This window comes from Aspergillus piperis, assembly GCF_003184755.1.
Source record: "Aspergillus piperis CBS 112811 unplaced genomic scaffold BO85scaffold_21, whole genome shotgun sequence".
Taxonomy (NCBI): Eukaryota; Fungi; Ascomycota; class Eurotiomycetes; order Eurotiales; family Aspergillaceae; genus Aspergillus; species Aspergillus piperis.
Window position 1 is genome coordinate 271,856 of NW_020291611.1, and position 9,837 is coordinate 281,692.

Here is a 9,837-nt window from a genome sequence, read left to right on the forward strand (position 1 = left end):
GATTGGTTAAGCTCGACTCTAGGAATTTCAAATCACCGTCAGCGAGCAATCACCACTCGCCATTTCCCTTCAGCCCCAACGGTTCTCCCCACACCCACACAGACTAATGCAGCTCGAGGATCATTTTCCGCGGAGCTAGTATCCCTCCGGATAACCATGGAGCAATCTTTTCCTGAACCGTTCTCTTGAGGCCGCCAGGTCCAGCAACTGTACCGAGATGAGGGGGAGATTCGCAGAGGCAGCAGCTTAAACTCAGCAACTCTCCGAATCAGTATACATCTCCGTCGTGGGGAGAATTTAGACTTTCGTCCGAAAATCGCCAAACGGGCGTTTTCCCGTTTTCGGAAGTACGCTGGGGCTTCATGGCTCAACTGACATTATCGTGGTTTGTTCATGCCCACGAGGAAACTCAAAGTCGTGGGCAGCCTTACATCGGCCACATCGCTCACCCAAGGGCTTCTGAAGTCCGGTCTGGTAGCGGATCAGCCAGCCATTCATTCCCTTCGACGGCTTCCCCCATCTCCAGGTTGCTGATCAGTGGGGATTTTCCATCAGGAGCTGGTCAGGTGAAGGGGTGAACGAATCGTTGGCCGTCTGTGTCTGCGTGCCTTGTCCTCCCAGGGTTCACTCCGAGCTCGTGGCGGATGTTGGAGACAGCCGTTGTACCGGGCGTGCATCTGGTACGACTCCAATTGCTTCCAATCCTCGGTTCGGGAGAATCTTGGGTCGATCAAGGCCTTCTCGTTGGTCAACCGATCAAAAAACCACGCTGCGTCATCGGAGGCTTGCTGCCGATTGAGTTCACGTGGATGCGCGTGTATTTCTTCACAGATTATTCAGTCACTCGGCAGTGCGGTAGCCCCTAAGTCCCGCAATCAACGGCGTTCCATGGTACGCACATCGCTCTATCTGAACTTTCTAAGATGGGGAAGTATCCAAAGGTTCTGGGGGTATAGGCAATTCAGTTCGGAACTCAGGGCAAGTACGCACGAGGCGACTTGGCCGAGACAAGCATTATCTCCGCTGATTCTCTCCTCTGCACACCAGTTCGCAGTCCTGACCACAGAGGGTTAGTCTATTGAGCAGCACGAATCATATGGAGCCAGTTTCCATCTTATAGTCTGCATGCTAAGATAGTAATGCACGCGGGGCCACTTTTTCTCTTGCCTAATCAGACATAGCAGCCGTTCACATTGGCCCTGAGTTGCATAGGTTTCAGAAATAGACTTCAGGTACTGGGTACATACATGTGGATCTAAACTCTAACTACCTTAGACTGACCTCTCGCCTTCCTTCTACTCCTCCTCACTGTTTGTATTATTCCACAAGCCCTCGAAGGAATTTGGATCGAGGTGGTGCCGACGACTTTCCTCTCAGAGTTTGTTCCACCCTCCTATCGGCAAATTAATATACATGACTGAAACCATCACTCCACCCTCACTCATACCAACACTACTTCCATCCGCGGAGTTTCAAAACATGCACATCCTCACTCGTGGGACTGATTGTTGTTGGTCCAGCCATATGCAAGACGGAAGTGATGTGACACAGCCAGCGGAGACGAGTGTCAAGAGTCTGGCCTTCCCTCCCCCCCCCCCCCCCCCCCCCACACAAAAAAAAAAAAAAAAAAAAAAAAAAAAAAAAAAAAAAAAAAAAAAAAAAAATTCATGTATGAGACTAGCCCTGCCCTAGCCAAAACCCATGTGGCAGGCAGAGAGAGAGAGAGAGAGAGAGAGAGAGAGAGGGAAAAATATGCAGGGGTCGTCACAGATGTCCGTGTTTCATCATAAACCCTCTCAGCTACCCACTCAACGCCCGTCATTCTCGTCATTCGGAAATGTCAACAAGTTGGGCAATAGACCCTGACATTGGAAACACTCGTGGCTGTAGCCCAGAAGACTGGACCAGTCGAAAGTGGCTCCTTATGCAGATTAACGTCTTCGGGACAAGCTCAAACATGGTCATGACTGTGACGCACGGGATCTCTGACCGAGTACGAAAACGAATGAACATGAGTCAATTTTTTTTTTCTTCTCTCTACTCAACTAATCAGCGGAAGCTACAAAGTCACCCTAGGGCCTTCCTTATACTATTCTTATCCCATCTATTTATGTCATAATCTCGTGGCAGCATATGGGTGCGATATCGGAGCCGAGAGTACCATTGCCATCGTAAAGTGGTTTACCAATCATAATCAAGTACATATGGAGTGTCAGGAGCGTCTCTTAATAGGTGGGAGAAGGGATGGGGATAAGGAGAGAAGAATAGTATTAGCATGTACAAAGTATTCATCTTGGGTCTTTCTGGGAAATAGGATAGGTAGAACGGTGATTTTATCGTCTCCAGACATACTCTTTCAAAGCAAAACGCCCGCTAATCATCAATGGAATGAATCTTTCCATCACCTTGTACTATCGAGAAGTAAGAGGGAAAAGAAAATAGAAGGGAGAAAAGGAAATTTAAATAAGGTAGTAATCCCAATGCGTGCACTGGACAGATAGAAGAGAATAAACACAAGGGCAAGGAAATATATGAAGAAGAGAGATTTTAAGCAGAGGAAAATATCATCATGCGAATACAATTACATAGAGACGTCGACCAGTCCTGATCGATCGTCTATTCGTTAGCCTCTCAATACATTCATTCCACCGATTCAATCCATTCCAATCGCGTGCCGCATGAATTCTGTCTTGTTCCATTTATTCATATCAACGACGCCTTTTACGGAGCCGATGCTCCTTGCCTTTCTTGGACTTCTTCTTGCTCTTATCTGCTGGTAAAACAAGTGGTTCGTCCTTCATATTCCACTCCATAAACCGTAATAGGTAATTATCGATATGGCCAGGTTGGATCTCGACGTCAACAGGTTCGTCAACCGCATGCACCTGCGGGGAGGTGAGCAATTGCGGACCGGGAGTAGTGCCCGCTGTTGTTGATTCATCGGGCCCCGTCGTGGGCCCCGTCGCCAGTGGTGTGCCGGCCTGGGTTTGGCCAGGTGTGCGGTCGTCGAAGTCGCCGTCGTCCGCGTGCTCCAATTCCTTTTGGGCATTCTTGGCGGCATCAATGTCTTCTTTGTCTTCGGCTTGTTCGAAGACACGTGCACTGGCTGCGACACGATTCTCGAGGACCCGATCCATGGCTGCGCTGGCTTCGTCGTGGCCTTCGAGGACGTCTTCCGTGTCGATCATATCGCGGACGTCTAGTTTAGTGAAGTAGTCCGTTGTGAACTCTCCCTCTTGGATAACGACGTCGTCAAGCATGCGCTTCTGGTTAGCTTTACGGAGGATGTTCGACTCGATAGTATATTCAGAAACGAATCGATAGATGTGAACGTCGCGTGTTTGCCCGATACGGTGGCAACGATCTTGGCACTGCTTGTCCATCGCGGGGTTCCAGTCCAGATCGTAGAATATGACGGTGTCAGCACCTGTGAGGTTGATGCCTAGACCACCAGAACGACTAGACAGAATGAATGCGAGGATACGGTTGTCATTGTTAAACCGATCGGTAAGGATCTGACGCTGCTCAACCTTGGTAGTACCGTCTAGTCGGAGGTATCGGTGTCCGTGAATGTTAAGGAACTGTTCCAAGATGTCGAGCATCTTGGTCATCTGGGTGAAGATCAAAGCCCGATGGCCACCCGCTTTGAGGTCCCGAAGCAATTTATCGAGTCTTTGCAACTTGCCGCAGTCGTACTGCAAAAGTCTCTTGTCGGGAAATGCGATCGAAAGACGCATCTGTGCTTCGTGAAAAGGGTCGTATGGGGGGAACCGTTCCTTCTTCGTGAGATACCTCGTCTCTATGGGAGTCAGTGCGGCCTCGGTGATACCAGTCGCCACAGCAGCAGGGGTGACGCAAGCGAATCTCTGAACATATCCGTCCATTGCCTGGGACCGTTCTTCAATGGACAAGATCATCGATGCCAGGACGGACGACTGGCTCGACAACCAGTCAGCTAAGGAGCGTTTCCGCAGCGGCCCGTTGGCGGTAGGCCGCTGCTTACTGTCGGCCGTGAGGAATTCGATAAGACTTGATCCGTACACCGGGCGACGACCATGGCGTTTAGACTCAAAGTAGAGGCATCTCTCCAGCTCTGCCATCCTCCGTTTCCTGGACTCATTCTCCAGAGCGTCTAGCGTAGACTGCACCGTGCTACCATCGAAGCTCATCTGCCAGTTGGTACGGTGATACTGGCGTTCCCTGAGCGTGTTGAAGGGACCATAAGCCATAAGACGGATACTGTCATCGGCCAACCGTCGAGAAATATCTTCTCGGGATATGGGCACTAGGTTGAGGAAATCAAGGTCGAGCTTGGTGAGTGGATGCTCATACAATAGTCGCCGACGGACGAGAAGATCTTTGATCTCGTATTCCGTGACCACAGAGCGAGACATGGCGAAAGACGTAGATATGGGCCGAGTTTCAAAGAGATCGGGATGATTGCAGACCTTCCGTAGTTGCATCAAACAGTTGATGATGGATAGGTAATTCCCTGACGCAAGCGTTTCCTTGGTCTGTGCGCGAGACATAAAGCCATCATAAAGGAATCGTTGACGCTTCGAGAGTCTGCAATAAACGACATGCTCGTACTTCGCCGGCATCTGCTTCTCCACATCTGCTTTGAGACGACGCAAAATATAAGGTCGGAGTACAGTGTGAAGCTTGGTGACCACTCGCTTCGCTTCATCATCCATTGTCTCTCTGCCATGCTCCAAGATCTGTTCCACAGGGCGTCGGAACCATTCCGAAAAGTTCCTGAGATCAGCGAAACCTTCAATTCCTTCTTCATCGCCATCGGAGGGCATCAAGAAGAAGAGCAACGACCATAGTTCAGTCAAATTGTTTTGAAGCGGTGTTCCGGTTAGCAAGAGTCGGGCTCGTGTTCTGAAAGTGAGCAGTGCCTGCCACCTTTGCGAGCGGAAGTTCTTGATGTTGTGTGCTTCGTCAAGAATCATATAGTGCCAACTTCTTCTTTTCAGCACTTGCTGATCCTGTAGGACTAGTTGGTAAGAGGTGATCAACACATTCCAGCTAGTGTCATCCATCCAGCCCTTTCGCTTCTGTCGACGCTCCTCCTGGTTTCCGTAATAGGTCATGATTTTGAATCCGGGGCACCACTTCTTAAACTCCATCTCCCAATTGAGAATCACACTAGTAGGTACGACGACTAAGTGCGGCCCCCAAACCTCGTGCTCCACGGCTAAGTGCGCCAACAGCGCTATCGTTTGGATTGTTTTACCAAGACCCATTTCATCTGCCAGGATGCCATTGATGTGGTTTGTATACAGGCCAGCAAGCCAATCCAGGCCGAAATGTTGGTACTCCCGCAGAGTGCCTCGGAGAAGATGCGGCACCGGCGTCTTCAACCCAGGAGCAGGGGATTCGCTGGGCGGTGCGTGTTTCTCCGGTGTTTCGTACGAGGAGATGGATTCGGGCTCCGATGGTTTGGTGACAAGCGTGCCTGGTGATGCTTCACTTGAGGGCTCGCCGCTTTGGTAGGCTTCGTGGTGGGCGTGTTCATGCTCTTCAGGCGGGTTATTCTGAACCACCGCATCAGATGCGTCGGGCAGAACTGTGTCCTCGTTATAACTGACATCTGTCATTTCAACATCAGATGTCTTGTCCGCGGCGGGGGTAGGTGCGGGAGTAAGTTCTGACGCAGAATCAACAGCAGACTTGGGCTCAGCATCGGCAGTTAGATGAACAGCTGAGTCGCAGGCAGAAGGGGACGCCGGAGCTGGATCAGGCTCGGGCGCGGAAGCAGCTTCCTCTTCATCTTGGAGCATCGACTTTTCTAGCGCCGGACCGTTAGGCACAAGGGAGACTTCATCAGGATCTTCCGGTTCCTCTTCCGGTTCCTCTTCCTCCTCCTCCCCATCCTCTCCAGCCGACGCTATTTTGGTATCCGAGTCGTTGATAATGGTATCATCCCCACCATCAGCATCGCTCTGTGAACCGCCATAATTCGTTGATATGTCTTTGGAAGAGAAGAAACCTAAAAGCCCGGGACCATCACTCTCCGCGTCGGAGTCGACTTCATCAGATTCATCCTCATCGGTGTCGCCCATATCATCATCCATATCAGTGGACTCATCTTCACTGTCGTCCAGGAGCACGGGATCCACATCTTCAAGCTCGGGTTGCCCCTCTGCCGATGGGTCGAGGGACGCAGTAGCACGGTCCACAGAACGATCAACGTCTGAGGTGTCACTCTCGTCGGAAAATGCTGTAGCATCAGAGACCACGGACTCGTGGTCAGAATCATTGTTGGTGTTGGGTAAATTAGCGTACTTCAACCGCAGTTCCTCTGCCGTCAAGCCTTCATCATCATCTACATTATTCTCATCTTCACTTTCTGAATCGGTCGACGACATATTGTCTTCATCTTCCGAACCGTCCGATAACTCATCCGAGTCCTCCTGCTCGGCATCACTGGTATCGGGTGCGTCACTGCCACCTTCGCCGAGAATCTCCATGCGTCTTTTCTCGAAAAGCATTGTGGATTGCTTGATAGCACGATCCAGAGCTTGCTGATCTTCGGCCTTCCGCTCCTCCTCCCAGCGTGCCAGGCGCATCTGGTCCACCTCCGCTCGCGCAAGGTCGAACATCTTCTGAAGATCCTTGGCCAGCTGTTTGCGCTTCCCACGCATCTCCTCCTGCTGTTCCCGGAGAATGTCCTCAGGATCCTTATTGCGCTTCCTCCACGCGTCCGCGCACCACTGAGCGAATAGCTTGGCAGTATTTCGATGACGCCTGTGTTCCTGGTCGAGAAGCTTCTTAAAGTACAGAGCGTGCGCGACCAAGTGGTCTTGGTGGGAGTATTGCTGGGGCGGTTCCTCTTGTTGCTCAGGCAGGTATGCAGAACAAACATCTGGACTCAATAGTCCGCCCGGTTCAGCTGCCACAGCTATTCGGCGCCTCTTTAGAGCCTCCTCGAGTGCGTCAGCTGGTGTGAGCACGGATGGATCCCTTATTCGCCCGTCATCACTCTCTAACCATTCCTTGAACGACCCATACTTCCGCGGAGCTAGAACGTGGCCTGGATGCTGAATACCGATGGGTGGTCTTTTAACCTTGATCCGTAGCCGTGGAGCCCGCTGGCCATATTCATCATCATCATCTGCATTGTCATAGTCGGCATCACCGGTTTCCGCCATGGTCGTCGAAACGTTGTTCATAGAGGAGCGATGCGAGCGAGTGGAGATAGCGGCGGTGCCAATATTCGACGCTCGACGCGCCGTGCCGGAGCTGTAAGATCGTGTTCGCGTGTGAGGTTGCTTGGGAGCTGGTGACTGAGAGATCTGGTGGCGCCTGCTGGCCGACCCTCTTGTGGTCGCGTTCCTTGGGGAACTATTGACTGCGGCGCTGCCACCAGCCAACCTCCCATTTGGCTCCGGCTGAGGCGGGGACATCGACAACGGAGACGACGCGACCCCCTTCGTAGCACCGGAGACATTCCGACCTATGGCCTTATTCTGAGCGCCGCGCGTGCTCCTCTTCTCGGATGGACTTTGCAACTGGAGCGGGATCGCGTTAACGCGAGAGGACTTACGCCTCCCATCTTGGATGAATGATGTCGGACCATCGACGCCGGCCTTTTTCCACGGAGGGGATGCTGGACGGGAGGTTGAGCGACGAGCGGAGGAAGGACCGGCGAGCTTTCGCTTTTTGGAAGGAGGTTCTTCGAGCTGGTCGACTGCGGTGGTGATACCGTCTTCTTCTTTAAGGTCGGCAGAGGTCGAATCCCGGCTCAGCGACTCGGTCGGAGGCTCAGACGCAGGCAGGTCGGTCGGAGGGCCCTCGAGGTTGGGGGTCACGCGTTCATCTTGATGGGAGATTCCGTTCGGGCTGCCGTTTTGCATGTCTTGTAACCACGGAGACAGGGGCCCTGTTCACAGCTGACCCCAGTTTTCCCAACGAGGACGCGGTCAAATGAGGCGAAAATGGCATCAACGGGTAGCGGTAAGTGAGTCAGTATGCCACCAGAAATTTGGCATAGTTATCGGCACGAGGGCGTGACGGGTGGACGAAAAACCACGGGGATGGCAAGATTGCGTGGAGAGGTGGTTTTTTCATTCATACAGTGACGCTGCAAGTACGGGGGGGGAAGCCGTGTATGTAAGCAGTTGCTGCCATGAACCTCAGGACCCAATACCGAGCTGGACGGGAATTCATTGGGTATTACTGAATATTTTCGGTACTGAAGGTTTACCGTACCGTCCATTGCTACCTTGTCGCCTCAGGCAGAATAAGTCTCTCCAGCCAATCACAATCTCCCAAATCCCGTCATCGAGTCGTTTGCACTTCATCCCATGGCCGTCTGAGCCTTCCGGTCACATCCCTTGACTTCACCTCCCCTCAATTCCCCCCCAATTCTCTACAGCAGGAAACAGTCAGTATTCCCGAGCCCTTCCTATTTCTCTAGTCTCTGCTTCTTCGCTGCATTGACCCTATTGCTAACCGCGATTGCCAGATGCTGTCCCAACGAATCTTGGCCCGCCGCCTGCCTCAGGTGGCCGCCCGCTACACCGCGCCTCGCGCCTCATTCTCACAGGTCCGGAGTCTCAAAGCTGCGGAGGTGGACGATCCGTTGCAGGTATGATGTGCACTAGGGACTCCAATTGCTTACTGCCTCGGTTGATTGACACCGCTCGGTTTCGGCCTACAGAACAACAACTACCAGAACCCTCCCCGTGTTAAGCGCGCCTTCAGAGACCCCTACGGCGATTGGTGGGACAAGCAGGAGAGACGGAACTTTGGCGAGCCCGTTCACGAGGAGAACGAAATTCTCGGTGTCTTCAGTCCCGAACAATATACCCACGTCACGGCTCGCAAAGGTCTCCTCCAGGTCGGAGCCTTCGTCGTAACCTTCCTCGGACTGTGCGGTGTCGTCAGCATGTTCTACCCCGACAAGCCCAGTGTTCCCAAGACCTATCCCGATGGCTTGGAGAAGGAGCTCGGTGGTCCGGGTGCTGCTCCGGTGCGTCAATGATATATCCTATGGACCTTTAGCTCGGCTCTGTGCTAACGAATGAGATATAGGCCCGCAAGTCCGACGAGGCTAGCTGGTGATTGCGCTTTTCTCTGCACGGTGTGTAAATAAATACAATACGAGTTCTTTTCCTATCGGCGTCCATGGATCTTGGGTTATTCGAATTGGTGCTTGTGGGAAGGGCTATCCCCAGCGATCAGATTCGCGGAATTATTCTCCGGGTTACGATCCTATTGGCAATCTTTTGCGCCGCATTTCCACCTATGAAAGGAGTAGAATGTCGAGTCCGAGTGCAATATACCTGCAAGAATCGCTACGACATGGGTGCAAGGGCTCAGATGGGCAATTGGGAGCGAGAACAAGTGAGGATACTGTGAGCGAAAAGAAGGGCAAGAGACTGAATTTACATTAAGTGATGGCACTGCTACACCATGCCGCAGCACGATCTCTCTGTAGCGGACGTCCGATTAACCAGTTGGCCGGTGGGATTGTAGATTAAGCGGTCAGGATCGCAAAAGTAGCCATAGCATGCCTACGGGTATGGAATGCAAGAGGTAGAAATATCTGAATAACTCCCTGGGTGCATGTCTCAGATGGGTCAAATATTTCCATTCTCTGGAACAGGGGTTCGGCGGTTGGCGATGGTGCGACTCAAACCCACGCCTACTACGTCAGTCGACTCGGGAGCTTTTTTCTGTTTCAGATGCCGCAGAGCCAGGCCAACCACCACCACCACCAACAACAACATCCACACCCACCCCTTTCTACCTGGTCTCTCTAGCCGCCAACATTCTCCAGACCTTTCCACAACGCAGTCTGGACTCGCTTCCTCGATTCTAGGAATT

At 52.2% G+C, this 9,837-nt stretch overlaps 2 protein-coding genes across 2 annotated transcripts; one reads left to right on the plus strand and one right to left on the minus strand.

Annotated features, from left to right (window-relative positions):
- Positions 1-2,604: 2,604 nt before the first annotated feature.
- Positions 2,605-8,056, minus strand: swr1 (putative SNF2 family helicase/ATPase (Swr1)). The gene has a single exon (XM_025654106.1). It carries the CDS (start codon positions 7,860-7,862, stop codon positions 2,709-2,711), a length of 5,154 nt encoding a protein of 1,717 aa, XP_025511817.1. The 5' UTR covers positions 7,863-8,056; the 3' UTR covers positions 2,605-2,708.
- A 417-nt stretch (positions 8,057-8,473) lies between these two features.
- On the plus strand, positions 8,474-9,562 carry BO85DRAFT_480744 (uncharacterized protein; the record flags this gene model as incomplete). Its single annotated transcript, XM_025663023.1, has 3 exons — positions 8,474-8,596; positions 8,669-8,980; positions 9,043-9,562. 3 exons carry the CDS (start codon positions 8,474-8,476, stop codon positions 9,070-9,072), a joined length of 465 nt encoding a protein of 154 aa, XP_025511818.1. The 3' UTR covers positions 9,073-9,562.
- Positions 9,563-9,837: the final 275 nt, after the last annotated feature.